Source organism: Ranitomeya variabilis, chromosome 2 (assembly GCF_051348905.1).
Source record: "Ranitomeya variabilis isolate aRanVar5 chromosome 2, aRanVar5.hap1, whole genome shotgun sequence".
NCBI classification, from domain to species: Eukaryota; Metazoa; Chordata; class Amphibia; order Anura; family Dendrobatidae; genus Ranitomeya; species Ranitomeya variabilis.
The window spans coordinates 493,034,538-493,054,884 of NC_135233.1; the positions used below are offsets into that span (position 1 = coordinate 493,034,538).

Below are 20,347 nucleotides of genomic sequence, written 5' to 3' on the forward strand. Positions count from 1 at the left end.
TTTTTCAGTCATTATCTAAAATCTCAATTCTGAGGTAAAATCTGTATTTAGTGAAGACAGACTTTCCCATTAGTGAGGGAGGAGATGGCGGCTGCTGCTGCTAAGATTCTGTGTATATACAAAGAAGAGGAGCTCTGACTCTATTCCATGTAGACTGGAGGAGCTAGAGTCAGAACTCCTCTCCTTTGTATATACACAGAATCTTATCAGTAGCAGCCATCATCGCCTATCTCAGTAATGGGAGAGTCTTCTCTGAATACAGATTTTACCTCAGAATTGCACTGTGCGGCTGTAAAGATTAGTGGAGGAGGATAATAATGTGCTTATTTGTCAGAGGTCGGCCCCTTAGTTCCAGTGAAGGGAAAATATAATGCTTCAGCACACACAATATTTTGGACAATTGTAGTTTTCAATTTTAGGGATACCGTTTTCAGAAGGCCCTTTTCAGTTCCCCATTACTGTGCTCAATGCACCAGGTCCATAGGGAGATGGTTGGGGGAGTTTGGTGCAGAAAAACATGACCGACCTCACAGAACTCTGACCTCAACCCCATCCAACACGTTTGGAATGAACTAGACTAGATTGTGAATTTGATCTCTCCTCCCACATCAGGGTCTGACCTCACAAATGTTCTTCTGTGCGAAGAATAAAAAATTCCGACAGGCTTCTCCCAAATCTTGTAGAAAACTTCCCAGTAGAGTGGAAGCTGTTATATCTGCAAAGGTGGGACCCTGGGTTGTGGAGTCAGTAAGCCAAATCTCCCACTCCTCAATTTCCCTGACTCCCGACTCCACAGCACTGCCTCACTACTGAGCATTTACATAAAGTGCAGCACAGATTCATCTCATCTACAACCCCACAGCCCTGGTCACTACTGAGCATGTACATAAAGTGCAGCACAGATTCATCTCATCTACAACCCCACAGCCCTGGTCACTACTGAGCATGTGCATAAAGTGCAGCACAGATTCATCTCATCTACGACTCCACAGTACTGATCACTACTGAGCATGTACATAAAGTGCAGCACAGATTCATCTCCTCTATTACTCCACAGCCCTGCCTCACTACTGAGCCTGTACATAAAGTGCATCACAGATTCCTCTCCTCTACGACTCCACAGCCCTTGTCACTACTGAGTATGTACATAAAGTGCAGCACAGATTCATCTCATCTACGACTCCACAGCCCGGGTCACTACTGAGCATGTACATAAAGTGCAGCACAGATTCATCTCATCTACAACTCCACAGTACTGGTCACTACTGAGCATGTACATAAAGTGCAGCACAGATTCATCTCATCTACAACTCCACAGCACTGGTCACTACTGAGCATGTGCATAAAGTGCAGCACAGATTCATCTCATCTACGACTCCACAGCACTGGTCACTACTGAGCATGTACATAAAGTGCAGCACATATTCATCTCAACTAAAAGCCTAGATCCTTAGATCAGGAACAGAACATACATTTATAGGACATTTTATAACTTTCCCAAATTATTATGAAAACATTTACAGCACATCCTGCACTGAACTACTGTACCCACTTATTTTCCATTTTATACCTACTTCACCAAAATGGACTCTTGACTCCACAGCACTGGTGGGACTAACTCCTATTAATGGCTATGATTATATAATGGGAAGTCAGAAAAGCTCCTGTAGGTGTAATTCATAGGCGTCCCAATAATTTTGTCTATATACTATATATCCTGTTAGGGGACCATATCTACTAGCCAGAGGTGCTTCTATGGCCTTGTCAGTGGTGAGCCATTCACTGTTATGGCTGGTATTTATTACTGTTTTCTATGCTGACTTAAGGGTACCTTCACACTAAACGATTTACCAACGATCACGACCAGCGATACGACCTGGCCGTGATCGTTGGTAAGTCGTTGTGTGGTCGCTGGGGAGCTGTCACACAGACGGCTCTCTCCAGCGACCAACGATCAGGGGAACGACTTCGGCATCGTTGAAACGGTCTTCAACGATGCCGAAGTCCCCCTGCAGCACCCGGGTAACCAGGGTAAACATCGGGTTACTAAGTGCAGGGCCGCGCTTAGTAACCCGATATTTACCCTGGTTACCATTGTAAAAGTAAAAAAACAAAAAAAAAAAAAACCCACTACATACTCACATTCTGATGTCTGTCAGGTCCCCCGCCGGCGTCCACAGGGTTAAAACTGCTTTCGGCAGGAGGGCTTGCTAATGCTGCGCTGCTGCCGAGAGCTTCCTGCACTGAATGTGTCAGCGCCGGCAGTAACAGCGGTGACGTCACCGCTGTGCTCTGCTTTACGGCCGGCGCTGACAGTCAGTGCAGGAAGCTCTCGGCAGCAGCGCAGCATTAGCAAGCGCTCCTGCCGAAAGCAGTTTTAACCCTGTGGACGCCGAGGGACGTGACAGACATCAGAATGTGAGTATGTAGTGTTTTTTCTTTTAACTTTTACAATGGTAACCAGGGTAAATATCGGGTTACTAAGCGCGGCCCTGCACTTAGTAACCCGATGTTTACCCTGGTTACAAGTGAACACATCGCTGGATCGGCGTCACACACGCCGATCCAGCGATGACAGCGGGTGATCAGTGACGAAATAAAGTTCTGGCCTTCTAGCTCCGACCAGCGATATCACAGCGGGATCCAGATCGCTGCTGCGTGTCAAACACGAGATCGCTATCCAGGACGCTGCAACGTCACGGATCGCTGTCGTTCTCGTTGGAAAGTTGCTCAGTGTGAAGGTACCTTAAGTATCTAAAGAGCTTTTTATCACAACCCCTTTAACTATAGCATTTGCAATGCACAGCTGTTTATCTGTAAATTAAAGACAGGTGGACAATACGGCTGTGTTAACAAGCTCTAAGTTTTTATTTGAGCGTCATTAAATACTTGAGGCAGGAAATATATATAGATTATTTTTTTTTTTTAGCCTATCAAAATCAGTCTATAGATTCAACTAAAGTGTTTTTATTTTTGCGTTTAATTGTGCTTTAAGGCAATTGAACACAGAGGAAGCAATGTTCCTTTATCCTTCTCAAGCAAGAGCCTATGAATAAAGTGCCCAGTGAGAAGTGCAAAGGAAACCCCTTCCCCTTGCCTGACTTCGGTCTGGAAGCCACACAGAGTTTCCTATTTCTGGTATGGAAACGAGAACACGTACGTTTGTGAATGTTACCAAATGCTTCCTCACATAAGAGCATAATGCACTGTCTTGTTCTGGACTTCACCCCGTGTGCACCATTGGTAACGGACGGTCTCTGTAATGTAGGTATGCTGAGGTGATCGTTTCTTCTGAAGCCTCTTTAAGTCACGTTTTGGAGCAGTTGCCTACAAAGAAAGTAAATGGAAAGAAGCTTGATGTTCGACCGGCTAACAGGCAGAACCTATCATTCTTTGAGGCAATTGCACGAAAAAGTAAGAACATATGCATTTCCATAGAAAACCAAAAAATGGTGGTCTTGGATTAAGTTTGCGTATTCTGATAGTCATATCTTAGTCATCATATTTCCACATAATGGATCAAAGGGGTTATCTTGTATTAGTCAGACATCACCTATCCACAGGGGGTGTGATCAATTGATCGGTGGGTGTCCGGTAGCAGAATTGCGACTTTTATCAACTGTTCCAAAGTGTATCAGCAGAATCAGATGCTTGATTCTTTCACTGTTAGGCTGCTGTTAGTGCAGCGCTCGATAGCCCCATAGGGAATGAATGTACTGGCGGTCCAGCATGCACACTGCCAGCCATTTCTAACTGGGTGAAACGTTTCTTGCTTTGCTGACCAGTGCAGGACCCAATTTGTTTTAACTGGACTATACCTTTAAGGTGGTATTAACCAAAGAACAGTTCCCCCCCCTCCAAAAAGAAAAAAAAATGGGATTTTTATGTTTTAAGGACAACTAGTCAGAATAATGGGCTTGGCATAAATTAATAAGTGATCTACTATCTTATTATTTTTACAGCGGAGGGTGTCTCTAATTCAAAGGACTCTGTGGATCCTGCAGATGGCTTCTTTAGCCCAACTGAGCTTGTTGTGTCATCACCACGGATAGAGACTCCCAAAAATGTTCTCCCATACTTTACACGGCCACCATTCATTGAGAACAATTCCCGCATCCCTCTTATGAGCATCCCTCATCCCCCAATGCCTGTTCCTCCACCTCTTTCATCTGCCTTGCCAGCTGTATACCGCGCTCCTCCTATTCCTCCTCTGCATTACTCTCATCTCATGCCCCCACCCCCAAGGCTGCCACCTCCACTAGGCATGCCTCCTCCAGGAGGTGTGCCTCCAGCTCTTCACTTAAACCCTGCGTTTTTCCCTCCACCAAATTCCATGGTTGGTCCTCCACCTGATCCATACAAGATGATTTCCAATCCATATCTACAAGGACGGTAAGTGTTAAGTACACTGAATATAAGATGTTATGCAAAGCTGTATGTGCATTAAGTCATAGAATCAACCTGTCCCTCCTGTCTTGCATGCCAATGTCCCAATCTCCTGTATGTTAAAAAAAAACAAAACTGTGCATTACTCACACGTCACGGGTCTTGGTACTAAATCTCTGCTGCTGCGGCCTCCGGCGTCTGGCAGCAGCGCTTATGCTGCCTACACGGACAGAGCCACTGAGTTCAGTGTTTGGCCGCAGAGCTGTCAACATGATGTCAATGCTGCAGGCAACAACTAACACCAGCGCAGCATCGGAGACTTAAGTGCTGGGCCCTGGGTGTGTGAGTTAAGCACAATTTTTATTATTTTTATACAACAAACTGGTTGGAGACACAATGTTCCTGAAAATTGAGAAACTCCTTTAACCTACTACAGGAGACTTAGCCGCTTCTAAATGTTTAATCTAAGATTCGCATTACTTACACTGCTCACAGCAGACCTCCGCCTGCAGCTCCATAATACACAGGAATCCATTTTTATACAGCACTATGTTAAGTATTAAGCCCACACTAAGTCTCCCCCACACAGTGATATCTCTGAGAGCAAAGGCAGTAAGTCTCCCAACTGTCAAGATAGTGAGACAGTGGAGAGCCCAACTTTAGCCTCCCTCTATGAAAGAGCCATCTGTGGCGGAGCCAGACTTGTCTCGTCACTGATTATGGTCTTCATCTGGATCTTTAAAGTATGTATGTGTTCTCTGAAATTATTATTTTATTATTATTTATTTATATAGCACCATTGAATCATGGTGCTGTACATGAGAAGTGGTTGCATACAAATTACAGATCACTTACAGTAAACAAACGAACAATTACAGACTGATACAGAGGGGCGAGGACCCTGCCCTTGCGAACTTACATTCTACAGGATGGAGGGGAAGGAGACAATAAGTTGAGGGTTGCAGGAGGCTGTTGGTGAGGCTGTAGCTCCGGTAGTGGTGAGGAGGCAGCAGAATCAGTGCAGGCTGTAGGCTTTCCTGAAGAGGTGGGTTTTCAGGTTCCGTCTGAAGGATCCAAGGGTGGTGGATAATCGGACGTTTTGGGGAATAGAGTTCGAGAGGATGGGGAATATTTGGGAGAAGTCTTGGAGGCGGTTGGGTGAGGAGCGAATAAGTGTGTAGGAAAGAAGTAGGTCTTGGGAGGACCGGAGATTAAAATATCGGGAGATTAGTTCAGATATATATGGAGGAGACAGGGTATGGATGGCTTTGTATGTCAGTATTAGTAATTTGGACTGGATACGCTGAGGGAATTGGAGCCAGTGAAGAGACTTGCATAGAGGGGAAGCGGAGGAGTAGCGAGGAGAGAGATGAATTAGTCGGGCAGCAGAGTTGAGGACAGACTGGAGAGGTGCAAGGGTGTTGTTAGCAGGGAGGCCACAGAAAAGGATGCTGCAGTAGTCAAGGCGGGAGATGATGAGGGCATGCACAAGCATTTTAGTAGATTGATGATTGAGGAATGGACGGATTCTGGAGATTTTTTTGAGCTGGAGGCGACCGGAGGTGGAAAGAGCTTGGATGTGCAGTTTGAAGGACAGGGCAGAGTCAAGGGTTACTCCGAGGCAGCGGACTTCCGGTATGGGGGAAAGCGTGATGTCTTTAATTGCGATAGATAGGTCAGGTATGAGTTCAGATTTGTCCACATTGAGTTTGAGGAAGCGAGAGGAGAAGAAGGATATGGCTGATAGACACTCTTGGATTCTGGGCAGCAGAGAGGTGAGAATTTCACAGAGAAATACACATGTGTGCAGCCAGGTTCTGATTCATGAAGCCCAAGGTTTGGGCAGCAGTAATCAGATGACAGCTTATTTTTATGTAATATGACTGACATGAATGTTGCACAGTCTGTCTAGGTTATACTTTATACTTCTTAATAATTATCTTTATTTTTATATAGCGCTAACATATTCCGCAGGGCTTTACAGTTTGCACACTTTATCATTGCTGTCCCCGATAGGGCTTATAATCTAAACTCCCTATAAGTATGTTTTTAGAATGTGGGAGGAAACCGGAGAACCTGGAGGATACCCGAGAACCCGGAGGAAACCCACGCAAACAAAAGGAGAACATGCAAACTCCTTGCAGATGTTGTCCTTGGTGGGATTTGAACCCAGGACTCCAGCGCTGCAATGCTAACCACTGAGCCACCGTGCTGCCCTTTATAGAGATAAAGTGCTATTTGCATTTGCTTATCCTCTGGGATTTAGTAAAAACAGTGAATCAATTTTTTTTGTAATGTTTTAGTGAAATGAAACTCCACCAACCCCCTGTCAGTGATGCAGAATTTGAAGAGTTAATGAACAGAAACCGAGCAATATCAAGGAGTGCTCTTTCCAATGCAGTTTGTGGAGCAACGTCGGGTATAAATTCATCTTCTGCCTTTTGTTTCCGATTTTTTTTTGCTTTGTTTGTCTTTTGTCATAGTTTTGCTTTCCCCAATAGTACAACAACGAATTCCATATAATATACATATAGGACAAAGAAGAGATCCCAAAAATTAAAATATAAAAACAAAATTTTTATTGATCATCATTTAAAAAGAACATATGTGTAAAAAACCAAAATGCCATCTAGGGGACGCTAGGACACACTACATAAATAGATAGAATTCCAAAAGGGGTATTAAACAGTATAATACAAAAATTAGCTCCAAAATCTCAAAATCATGAGTAGAGGGCTATATTCTACCATAGTCAATCAAATTTAGAATATTCACATAAATATATGGGCTGTCTCCTATGTATCCAACAATATTTATAAATAACTCCATAAACAGTATTATAGGTGGCAATTCCCAATAAAAATAACCCCTTCTGAATACAGTAAAGGACTGAACTCTCTACTGCATTCCACCTGGTAGTAATTTTCTCCACTATGATCTGTCTCTTGGTATAGTTATATTGATTATCTTAATTTATTTGTTATCGAGATTGGAGGTTTAACTTTTGTGACCTAGCTCCTATGTACCCTTGTGTCACCATACACAGGGACACTGTGATTTTCACTTGACCTTAGTTATATATACCTTGTGATTCTCTGGAGCTTTCAGTCCTTTACCGTAGTAAGAATAGGTTATTTTTATTGGGAATTGCCACCTATAATACTGTTTGAGTTATTTATTTATATTGGATACTTACGAGAGAGCCTATATATTTGTGAATATTTTAAATTTGATTGACTATGGTAGAATATGGCCCTCTACTCATGATTTTGGGAGTCGTTGTTGCATTATTGTAAAGTGCCCTTAGCACAATTTGGACATAGGTTGATTTTCCCCTATAGTAGTTGACATTTTATATTTTTTACCTTTCAGGAGATTATGCAAATGCCATAAAAACCCTAGAGACAGCTATTGCAGTTATCAAGGAGTCTCGTGTAGCCAACGATGATCGGTGTCGTGTCCTCCTGACCTCCCTCAGAGATTGCCTACATGGAATACAGGACAAGGCCAACTCTTCCAGGCAAGCAATGTGAGCTAATTCCATCATCCACCGGGATACGACAGATCACATTTTATAGATGCTTGAGTACCTGGAGATCCAGACCTCTAGCAATCCTTCTGGTTTACTGCTTTAGTTACTGTATTTGAGCATTTAAAAAAATATATATCCTAGGCAGACTGTGCAACATTCGTGTAAGTCATATTATATAAAAATAAGCTGTCATCTGATTACTGCTGGCCAAACCTTGGGCTTCATGAATCTGAACCTGGCTGCACACATGTACATTTCTCTGTTAAATTCTCTGGCATTTCAGAGAACACATACATACTTTAAAGATCCAGATGAAGACCATAATCAGTGACGAGACAAGTCTGGCTCCGCCACAGATGGCTCTTTCATAGAGGGAGGCTAAAGTTGGGCTCTCCACCGTCTCACTATCTTGACAGTTGGGAGACTTACTGCCTTTGCTCTCAGAGATATCACTGTGTGGGGGAGACTTTGTGTGGGCTTAATACTTAACATAGTGCTGTATAAAAATGGATTCCTGTGTATTATGGAGCTGCAGGCGGAGGTCTGCTGTAAGTAGTGAGAATCGTAGATTAAGCATTTAGAAGCAGCTAAGTCTCCTTAAGTAGGTTAAAGGAGTTTCTCAATTTTCAGGAACGTTGTGTCTCCAGCCAGAGTTGTAAATCTTTGTTCATTACATAGTGGAATGTGTTGAAAACAATACAACCTAAAAATGATCACTGTAAATCACAACTAATCCCACAGAGGTCTGGAGTTGGAATGATGCTCAAAATCAAAGTGGAAAATGAAGTTACAGGCTGACCCAACTTCAGTGGAAATGCCTCAAGACAAGGAAATTATGCTCAGTAGTATATGTGTGGCCTCCACTTGCCTGTATAATCTCCCTACAAAGCGTGGGCATGCTCCTGATGAGTCGGCGGATGATCTCCTGAAGGAACTCTCCCAAACCTGAACTAAAGCATCCGCCAACTCCTGGACAGTCTGTGGTGCAACATGATGTTGGTGGATGGAGCGAGACATGATGTCCCAGATGTGTTCAATCGCATTCAGGTCTGGGGAACGGGCGGGCCAGTCCATAGCTTCAATGCCTTCATCTTGCAGGAACTGCTGACACACTCCAGCCACATGAAGTCTGGCTTTGTCTTGCATTAGGAGGAACCGGGGGCCAACCAGTGTGAACCTGCTTTCATTGATGTGCCATCCTGGATGAGCTGCATTACCTGAGCCACTTGTGTGGGTTGTAGAGTCCGTCTCATGCTACCACGAGTGTGAAAGCACATCCAACATTGAAAAGTGACCAAAACATCAGCCACAAAGGATTGGTACTGAGATGTGGTCTGTGGTCCCCACCTGCAGAACCACTCCTTTATTGAGTGTGTCTTGAAAATTGCCAATAATTTCCATCTGTTGTCTATTCCATTTGCACAACAGCATGTGAAATTGATTGTCAAAGAGTGTGGCTTCCTAAGTGGACAGTTTGATTTAGCAGAAGTTTGATTTACTTGGAGTTATATTCTGTTCTTTAAGTGTTCCCTTTATTTTTTTGAGCAGTGTATTTTTAATTGGGACCCTATGGCAAACGAGGGACTGGGTAAATCAGCTTTGCTGTGTGGGTTGCATGTGACAGCACAAGACGTTATCCGCCATACCATTTCACACAACTGACATATTACTCCAACAGGAAGCGACACCGCTCCAGAGAGAGATCACCTAGCCGGTCACGGGAAGGCAGCAGTCGACGTCACAGAGACCCACATGAAGATCGATCAGATGATTATTATCATGACCGGCATCGCGATAAAGATCGTCATCGTTAGTACAGGTAATAGTGGAGAGAGGTATTGCTGAAAGATCATTTCCTAGCAGAAACCGTTTTAATCAATGATGCACAGTGATTTAGCCCCTTGACCAAGATAAATAGATATATTTATTTATTATAATGTAATATATACTTTTTTGTAGCCTGGTCAAAGGGTTAAATCATTTCGTATCATTGAAAAAAAAACAACAGTTTTTACCCTATATACATCCTTATACATCCTTTTTTGGGGGTTTGATGTTTGGTATAAAATTTTCACATGGATTATACAGGATACGTTTTTTGCCATTCCTGTTTTTGTTGTTTAATTTTTTTTTCATTGATTTTTGTTCATTTGATATCATGTAAATGTGTCTGTGTGTATAATCATATTCTGATATTGCATAACATATTTTTCGGACTCTAGGACACATTTTTTAACAAAAAAAATGTGTTGAAAAGTGTGTGTGTCTTATAGACCGGAGGAAATTTCCTGTGATGGAGGACCACGCTGACACCACGTCGTTCTCGATCAGAGAATGCCCTCTCTCCCCCTGCTCTGCCCTGTAACAGAGCTGTGTATGTGTATAATACACACTAACAATAGATCTATTACCTCCAGTACATTAAAGGGAATCTGCCACCACTTTTCTTGGCATATCATGTAATAATATCATTTAATTCCGTGCCAACTGTGCATTATAACAGTACTTTTGATACCCCTTGACTCCCCACCTTTGATCAATAGATACCGTTTATATTCCTCCCGCGGTGTATGTAAATCAGATCAGCCCAGTCCGATGGGCGGGGCTTATTGTCTCTCCCTCTCGCGTGTGCGCGAAGCCGAAAAACAGTATTGGGCATGCCCCGGCATACGCAATTGTGTTTTATGGCCTGGAAGTATACTTACAGGCCAATGAAAGCTATGGCGTATGCGTAATAATGATTGTATGCTTTGCCCACACGCGAGAGGCCATTTGAATGCGCATGCGCCAAAACTATACGCGATCTATGTTATTCAACAAAAAGAATATGTAGAGTAAGCCAGGAGGGGGGAGAGACGGACAATAAGCCCCGCCCATCGGACCGGGCCAAGCTGATTTACATACACCGTGGGAGGAATATTAACGGTATTTATTAATCAAAGGTGGGGAGTCAAGGGGTATCTAAAGTACTGTTATAATGCAGAGTTGGCACTGAATTGAATTTTATTTTTACGTGATATGCCAAAAAAGTGGTGGCAGATTCCCTTTAAAATTAGTGATAATGATGCTTCCACTTTAGCCGACAGGGAAGTTTCAACTAATAGGAAAAATGTCTTTCCTATTTTCTGCTGTCTAAACCTGGGGTGCATCTTGTAGTCCGAGAAATACGGTAAATATATTGGACATTTATATTATATCCATTTTTTTTAATTTTTTTAATTACATTTAAGGTTGAACAGATCAACGTAAAACAGAAACATAATGCAGTATAACAGTTGGTCATACAAGACCAACATCCAGCATTGAGATTTATTTAGTGTATAGTAAAGAACTATGTAACAGCAATGATCTCTTCTTTCAGGTCTCCAGGATGATGCACACATTTTTTTTTTTTCTTTTTAATAAGAGGGACAATTTTGTTGCTGTGACCTACAGCTGATGCTTGACCCTCCAGCTTCAAATTGTTGCACCCCTTCCCTGGGATTTATTCCATTTCATGCAGGGACCATCATCTCTCCATTACAAAGCACAGCTCTCTCCATCCGTTCCCAAATCAACACATCTGCCCCGGAAACTCAGAAGATGCAGCCTCTCATCTGTGCAGGCCGTTCTGTCTGTTTCCCAAGATGAATATTTTTTTGCTTTGGAAAGATTTCCATGGTTTCACCAGACAATAACAAATTTCTTTCTACTCCTCCATGTGTTCTCTTGTTGTTCTTGTTGCAGTTCTGTTCATATAGAGATTATTATTTATCTAAAGTGGATCTAACTTCTATACAGTGACACGTGTAAGTTCCATCTCTGTTCTGTAAGTGCACTGACATAATACCGCCTGTTTTGATCCCCTTCCCCCTTTTGTCTCATGGTTGCCAGAATGGGTAAGGTGTGCTGGAAAATGCTGCAGAATGTGTTGTATGAGACAACCATTCAGTGTTGAGGGGAACTGGAGAACTGAACTAACTCCCTGCCCCATGATCTTAATACCATAGTATTTTAGGTTGTATGGAGGGAGTGCATTAACCTGGTTGGGTGTGAGAGAGGTGAGTTCAGTGCTTGGTCTAAAAATTATAACTTTTTTTTTTAATTAAAAAAAATGAAAACTGTATCAAGACTTTTAGTTGCGCATCTACAGTGGGATATTGTAGCTTACAAGACACCATTTAATACCCTTGCCTTAGAGCAGTGAGGAATTCACCCTTTCCACCAAACATTCATTATCTCTATCTGGGAATTGTGAATAAACTTGATAACGTTGTCAATATTTTACATGAGTCTTCTTCTTTTTCATTATACCAAGATAATATGATGTGCTGAATATAGAAAAGAAAGCACTACACATATCGAGATTATATAGGACTCATTAACGTTTGCAGATTGAGTTCGCAAGGGGTGGCCAAAGAGTGAATCGAAAACACTCAATCTTAACTTGTATGTCATAATGCCAACTACACACTTGCTCTTTAAATCTTCAGGTCAACTTAAGAACTAGGTTCCAGACCATTGCTTGACCAACCGTAGGGTGCTTTCACATTGTTTACCACATGCTCAGTGGTCACGTCGGGGCATATCTCCAAACACACCACCCGCCCCCTGCAAAATGGGATTTGGACTTGTGCGCCAACGAGGCCTCATTTTCAGGCATGTACCACTACTGGAGGCTGACACTCAGATCTATAAGGCCGGCGTCACACTAGCGAGTTTTACGGACGTATGAGAGGTGCAGAAAATGCGGATTGCATACGGTACAATGATTCTCTATGGCCCAGCTCCTATCTGCCGTATTTTACTGATCCGTATTATCCGGTCTTGTACGGCCATAGAAAATCGCAGCATGCTGCGTTTGTCACCGTATTGCGCAAAAACATCGCCAATGAAAGTCTATGGGGGTGAGAAAAATACGGATTACACACGGACCATGCCTGTGACTTGCGAGAAATACGCCGCAGCGGTGTTCTCTAGAAAAGCCGGCAATTCATTGCGGTGTACAGTAAAATCACACGAATAGAATAGGTAGAATAAATGTGTACACATACTGTAGAATAGGTGTATATATATATATATTTATATATATATGTATGTGTGTATATATATATATATATATATATATATATATATATATATATATATATATATATATGTCAGTGAGATATATATATATATGTATGTATATATATTTACTTCGGCGCGCTATAAATTAAAGGGTTGAATTGCGGAAAAAATTGGCGTGGGCTCCCGCGCAATTTTCTCCGCCAGAGTGGTAAAGCCAGTGACTGAGGGCAGATATTAACCCCTTTCTCTCATTGGACGTACTATTCCGTCCATGTGGGGTGGGCCCTACTTCCCAAGGACGGAATAGTACGTCCAGCACGATCGGCCGCGCTCACGGGGGGAGCGCGGCCGATCGCGGCCGGGTGTCAGCTGACTATCGCAGCTGACATCCGGCACTATGTGCCAGGAGCGGTCACGGACCGCCCCCGGCACATTAACCCCCGGCACACCGCGATCAAACATGATTGTGGTGTACCGGCGGTATAGGGAAGCATCGCGCAGGGAGGGGGCTCCCTGCGTGCTTCCCTGAGACCCCCGGAGCAACGCGATGTGATCGCGTTGCTCCGAGGGTCTCCTACCTCCTTCCTCGCTGCAGGTCCCGGATCCAAGATGGCCGCGGCATCCGGGTCCTGCAGGGAGGGAGGTGGCTTACAGAGTGTCTGCTCAGTGGAGACGCTGGTAAGCCTGCAGCCCTGTCAGTGAGATCAGTGATATGACAGAGTGCTGTGCACACTGTCAAATCACCGATCTGTGATGTCCCCCCCTGGGACAAAGTAAAAAAAATTAAAAAAAAAATTTCCACATGTGTAAAAAAAAAAAAAAAAAATTCCTAAATAAATAAATAATAAAAAAAAATTATTCCCATAAATACATTTCTTTATCTAAATAAAAAAAATCAAACAATAAAAGTACACATATTTAGTATCGCCGCGTCCGTAACGACCCCACCTATAAAACTACATAACTAGTTAACCCCTTCAGTGAACACCGTAAAAAAAAAAAAAAAAAGAGGCAAAAAACGCTTTATTCTCATACCGCCAATCAAAAAGTGGAATAACGCGATCAAAAAGACGGATATAAATAACCATGGTACCGCTGAAAACGTCATCTTGTCCCGCAAAAAACGAGCCGCCATACACCATCATCAGCGAAAAAATAAAAAAATTATAGTCCTCAGAATAAAGCGATGCCAAAATAATTATTTTTTCTATAAAATAGCTTTTATCGTATAAAAGCGCCAAAACATAAAAAAATGATGTAAATGAGGTATTGCTGTAATCGTACTGACCCGAAGAATAAAACTGCTTTATCAATTTTACCAAACGCGGAACGGTATAAACGCCTCCCCCAAAAGAAATTAATGAATAGCTGGTTTTTGGTCATTCTGCCTCACAAAAATCGGAATAAAAAGCGATCAAAAAATCTCCCGTGCCCGAACATGTTACCAATAAAAACGTCAACTCGTCCCGCAAAAAAAAAAACCTCACATGACTCTATGGACCAAAATATGGAAAAATTATAGCTCTCAAAATGTGGTAACGCAAAAAATATTTTTTGCAATAAAAAGCGTCTTTCAGTGTGTGACGGCTGCCAATCATAAAAATCCGCTAAATAACCCGCTATAAAAGTAAATCAAACCCCCCTTCATCACCCGCTTAGGCTACGTTCACATTTGCGTTGTGCGCCGCAGCGTCGGCGACGCAACGCACAAAGCAGGAACACCGCATGCACAACACTGCATTTTGCGACGCATGCGTCCTTTTTTTGCTTGATTTTGTACGCACAAAAAATGCAACTTGCTGCGTCCTCTGCGCCATGACGCGTGCGCCGCAGTGATGCATGCGTCGCAAAACGCAAGTGCAACGCATGTCCATGAGCCCCCATGTTAAATATAGGGGCGCATGACGCATGCGGCGACGCTGCGGCGCCCGACGCTAATGTGAACGTAGCCTTAGTTGGGGAAAAATTTAAAAAATTTAAAAAATGTATTTATTTCCATTTTCCCGTTAGGGCTAGGGTTAGGGCTAGGGTTAGGGTTAGGGTTAGGGCTACATTTAGGGTTGGGGCTAAAGTTAGGGTTAGGGTTGGGGCTAAAGTTAGGGTTTGGATTACATTTACGGTTGGGAATAGGGTTGGGGTTAGGGGTGTGTCTGGGTTAGAGGTGTGGTTAGGGTTACCGTTGGGATTAGGGTTAGGGGTGTGTGTGGATTAGGGTTTCAGTTATAATTGGGGGGTTTCCACTGTTTAGGCACATCAGGGGCTCTCCAAACGTGACATGGCGTCCCATTTCAATTCCAGCCAATTCTGCTAAATATTTTTTATTTGCATGGCTCTGCGTTATAAACTGTAGTGAAACACTTGGGGGTTCAAAGTTCTCACAACACAACTAGATAAGTTCCTTGGGGGGGTCTAGTTTCCAATATTGGGTCACTTGTGGGGGGTTTCTACTGTTTAGGTACATTAGGGGCTCTGCAAACGCAATGTGACGCCTGCAGACCATTCCATCTAAGTCTGCATTCCAAATGGCGCTCCTTCCCTTCCGAGCCCTCCCATGTGCCCAAACGGTGGTTCCCCCCACATATGGGGTATCAGCGTACTCAAGACAAATTGGACAACAACTTTTGGGGTCCAATTTCTCCTGTTACCATTGGGAAAATACAAAACTGGGGGCTAAAAAATAATTTTGGGGGGAAATTTTTTATTTTTTTATTTTCACGGCTCTGCGTTATAAACTGTAGTGAAACACTTGGGGGTTCAAAGTTCTCACAACACAACTAGATAAGTTCCTTGGGGGGGTCTAGTTTCCAATATTGGGTCACTTGTGGGGGGTTTCTACTGTTTAGGTACATTAGGGGCTCTGCAAACGCAATGTGACGCCTGCAGACCAATCCATCTAAGTCTGCATTGCAAATGATGCTCCTTCCCTTCCGAGCTCTGCCATGCGCTCAAACGGTGGTTCCCCCCCCAGATATCAGGTATCAGCGTACTCAGGACAAATTGGACAACAATATATAGGGTCTAATTTCTCCTGTTACCCTTGGAAAAATACAAAACTGGGGGCTAAAAAATAATTTTTGTGGAAAAAACAATTTTTTTTATTTGCACGTTATAAACTGTAGTGAAACACTTAGGGGTTCAAATCTCTCACGACACATCTAGATGAGTTCCTTAGGGGGTCTACTTTCCAAAATGGTGTCACTTGTGGTTTTTTTTTTACTGTTTAGGTACATTAGGGGCTCTGCAAACGCAATGTGACGCCTGCAGACCATTCCATCTAAGTCTGCATTCCAAATGGCGCTCCATCCCTTCCGAGCCCTCCCATGCGCCCAAACGGTGGTTCCCCCCCACATATGGGGTATCAGCGTACTCAGGACAAATTGGACAACAACTTTTGGGGTCCAATTTCTCCTGTTACCCTCAGGAAAATACAAAACTGGGGGCTAAAATACAATTTTTGTGGGAAAAAAATTTTGTTTTATTTTTACGGCTCTGCATTATAAACTTCTGTGAAGCACTTGGTGGGTCAAAGTGCTCACCACACATCTAGATAAGTTCCTTAGGGGGTCTACTTTACAAAATGGTGTCACTTGTGGGGGGTTTCAATGTTTAGGCACATCACTGGCTCTCCAAACGCAACATGGCGTCCCATCTCAATTCCAGTCAATTTTGCATTGAAAAGTCAAATGGCGCTCCTTCGCTTCCAAGCTCTGTCATGCGCACAAACAGTGGTTTACCCCCACATATGGGGTATCGGCGTACTCAGGACAAATTGTATAACATCTTTTGGGGGCCATTTTCTCCTGTTACCCTTGGTAAAATAAAACAAATTGGAGCTGAATTAAATTTTGTGTGAAAAAAAAGTTAAATGTTCATTTTTATTTAAACATTCCAAAAATTCCTGTGAAACACCTGAAGGGTTAATAAACTTTTTGAATGTGGTTTTGAGCACCTTGAGGGGTGCAGTTTTTAGAATGGTGTCACACTTGGGTATTTTCTATCATATAGACCCCTCAAAGTGACTTCAAATGAGATGTGGTCCCTAAAAAAAAAATGGTGTTGTAAAAATGAGAAATTGCTGGTCAACTTTTAACCCTTATAACTCCCTAACAAAAAAAAATTTTGGTTCCAAAATGATGCTGATGTAAAGTAGACATGTGGGAAATGTTACTTATTAAGTATTTTGTGTGACATATCACTGTGATTTAATTGCATAAAAATTCAAATTTGGAAAATTGCGAAATTTTCTAAATTTTCACCAAATTTCCATTTTTTTCACAAATAAACGCAGGTAATATCAAAGAAATGTTACCACTATCATGAAGTACAATATGTCACGAGAAAACATTGTCAGAATCACCAGGATCCGTTGAAGCGTTCCAGAGTTATAACCTCATAAAGGGACAGTGGTCAGAATTGTAAAAATTGGCCCGGTCCATAACGTGCAAACCACCCTTGGGGGTGAAGGGGTTAATAGCCTAGAGAGGGTCCATGGTTATTGGCCCCCCCTGGCTAAAAACATCTGCCCCCAGGCACCCCAGAAAAGGCACATCTGGAAGATGCGCCTATTCTGGCACTTGGCCTCTCTCTTCCCACTCCCGTGTAGTGGTGGGACATGGGGTAATGAAGGGTTAATGTTACCTTGCTATTGTAAGGTGACATTAAGCCAGATTAACAATGGGCATAGGGGTATAGCAAATAATGAATCCCTGAAAGTACTGTATGTGTTCAGTATATAGACATTGGGCTGGTGTATAAAAAAAAAAATTATATATATATATATATACCGTATATACTCGAGTATAAGCCGAGATTTTCAGCCCAAATTTTTGGGCTGAAAGTGCCCCCTCGGCTTATACTCGAGTCACGGGGAGAGGGCGCTGAGGCATACTTACCTGCTTCCGGGGCTCCTGGCGCTCCCCCTGCCCGTCCCACGGTCTTCGGTGCCGCAGCTCTTCCCCTGTTCAGCGGTCACATGGGACCGCTCATTAGAGAAATGAATAGGCTGCTCCACCTCCCATAGGGGCGGAGCCGCATAATTCATTTCTCTAATCAGCGGTGCCGGTGACCGCTGACAGAGGAAGAGGCTGCGGCACCGAAGACCAGCTGTCCGGGGGAAGGAGCGGGACGCCAGGAGCAGGTAAGTATGTCATATTTACCTTCCCTCATTCCACACGCCGGGCACCGCTCAGTCTTCGCGTCCTCTTGTTCTGACTGCAGGTCAGAGGGCGCGATGACGCATATAGTGTGCGCGCTGCCCTCTGCCTGATCAGTCAGTGCGGAGAGACGCCAGGACGGGACGTTGAGGAGCTGCAAGCAAGAGAGGTGAGTATGTGTTTGTTTTTTTTTTATTGCTGCAGCAGCAGCAGCAATGGCACAGATTTATGTGGAGCATCTATGGGGCAACGGTGCAGAGCACTATATATATAAGGCACAGCTTTATGTGGAGCATCTATGGGGCTATAATCAAAGGTGCAGAGCATTATATATGGCACAGCTATCTATGGGGCCATAATCAAAGGTGCAGAGCATTATATATGGCACAGCTATCTATGGGGCCATAATCAAAGGTGCAGAGGTAATATATAGCACAGCTATCTATGGGGCCATAATCAAAGGTGCAGAGCATTGTATATGGCACAGCTTTATGTGGAGCATCTATGGGGCCATAATGAACGGTGCAGAGCATTATATGTGGCACAGCTTTATGTCGAGCATCTATGGGGCCATAATGAACTGTATGGAGCATCTATTTTTAATTTTGAAATTCACCGGTAGCTGCTGCATTTTCCACCCTAGGCTTATACTCGAGTCAATAAGTTTTCCCAGTTTTTTGTGGCAAAATTAGGGGGGGGTCGGCTTATACTCGAGTATATACGGTAATTTTAATGCATAACTTAGGCTACTCTGGCTGAGTTTAGGGTCATACGTATCTCTTAATTGTGGTATATATGCTTAAAAGTGCATCTGTGCATAATAAACAGACTAAATGGGAGTAAATACATTGTCCAAATTAAGTTAGATAAGAGACCTGTGCCCAGAATTACCCAATATAATAGCTGCCTCATAAGGTGCAAGAGTGCATAGCAGTGAAGACCATTAGGTTGTGTCAAAATAAAGCAGCTTTCGATTGTGTGAGTATGAGTCCCACCAGCCCATATACCTGATCTGTAAACAGATGAGACGCCCAAATGCACGTTTTGCGTTAGCTTCTTCCTTAGGGGGTGTGTATCAAGGTCCTCCTACTCACGCCAGCACATGTCCAGGCCCTTTTGAAGTTTGTCAATAACCATCTGAATGATCCAGAGAAAGTCCTGTGGTCAGATGAGACCAAAATAGAACTTTGTTATAAACTCCACTTGATGTTTTTGGAGGAGGAAGAAGGAGGAGGAGTACAACCACAAGAATACCCTCCCAGCCATGAAGCATGGTGGGAGAAACACTTTGGGGCACGGTATTGAAGGGAGGATGCATGGAGTCATGTATAGTGAAATTTTGGCCAACAACCTTCTTCCCTCAGTAAGAGCATTGAAGATGGATCGTGGCTGGGTCTTCCAGCATGACTGATCCGAAACACACAGTCAGGGCTACTAAGGAAGTTGCTCCATAAGAAACATTTCAAGGTCTTGGAGTGGCCTAGCCAGTCTCCAGACCTGAACCCAATAAAACCCAATCTTTGGAAGGAGATGAATCTCTGTGTTGCCCAGTGACAGCCCCAAAACCTGAAACATCTGGAGAAGATCTGTATGGAAGAGTGGGCCAAAATCCCTGCTGCAGTGTGTGCAAACTTGGTGAAGAACTACAGGAAACATCTGACCTCTGTAATTGCAATTAAGATCTGTTTTACTATTGTATCAAATACTTATTTCATGCAATAAAATGCAAATTACGGTATGTAAAAATCATACAATGCAATTTTCTGGATTTTTTTTTTTTTTTTAAGATTCTGCCTCACAGTTGAAGTGTACCTACAATAAAAATTACAGATCTATTCATTCTTTCTAGGTGGGAAAGCTTGCAAAATCGGCAGTGTATCAAATATTTATTTTCCCCACTGTAGCATACTCCTCCTGTAATAGACAAAAAGGCCTTATAACAACATTCAAAAGCTGGAGTATATTATATAACAACAAGGGCAGTGAAAGTGCAATGCTGTGGACATACAATCGACAAACGGCTGCATTGTAGAAGAACAAATTCACCCTTGCACAAAATTTACTATTACTGAAGACAAAGCAAAAAGAACAGCAGAAGTCATTGCACCCAACTCAAGTTTCGCCTTCACAAAAGCTTTGTCTGGGGCTGGTGCACTATAAATACTTAACGCTATTTAAGTGACCAGTGGCCATATTTAGCAAAAAAAAAAATTGAAAACAAAAGCAT

General features: G+C 43.0%; 1 protein-coding gene across 5 annotated transcripts in view; it reads left to right on the forward strand.

Moving 5' to 3' along the window:
- Positions 1-12,184, forward strand: part of CPSF7 (cleavage and polyadenylation specific factor 7) — a 43,426-nt gene extending 31,242 nt beyond the window's left edge. For 2 of the 5 annotated variants that reach the window (XM_077287974.1, XM_077287972.1), the window contains exons 4-9: positions 3,269-3,414; positions 3,963-4,392; positions 6,690-6,805; positions 7,759-7,906; positions 9,597-9,737; positions 11,280-12,184. In XM_077287974.1, the coding sequence (XP_077144089.1) occupies positions 3,269-3,414; positions 3,963-4,392; positions 6,690-6,805; positions 7,759-7,906; positions 9,597-9,732 (976 nt within the window). In that variant the 3' untranslated portion in view covers positions 9,733-9,737; positions 11,280-12,184. Of the gene's footprint in view, positions 1-3,268; positions 3,415-3,962; positions 4,393-6,689; positions 6,806-7,758; positions 7,916-9,596; positions 9,738-11,279 lie in introns of all 5 variants that reach the window. The other 3 variants (XM_077287973.1, XM_077287971.1, XM_077287975.1) reach the window with 2 other exon arrangements.
- Positions 12,185-20,347: the final 8,163 nt, after the last annotated feature.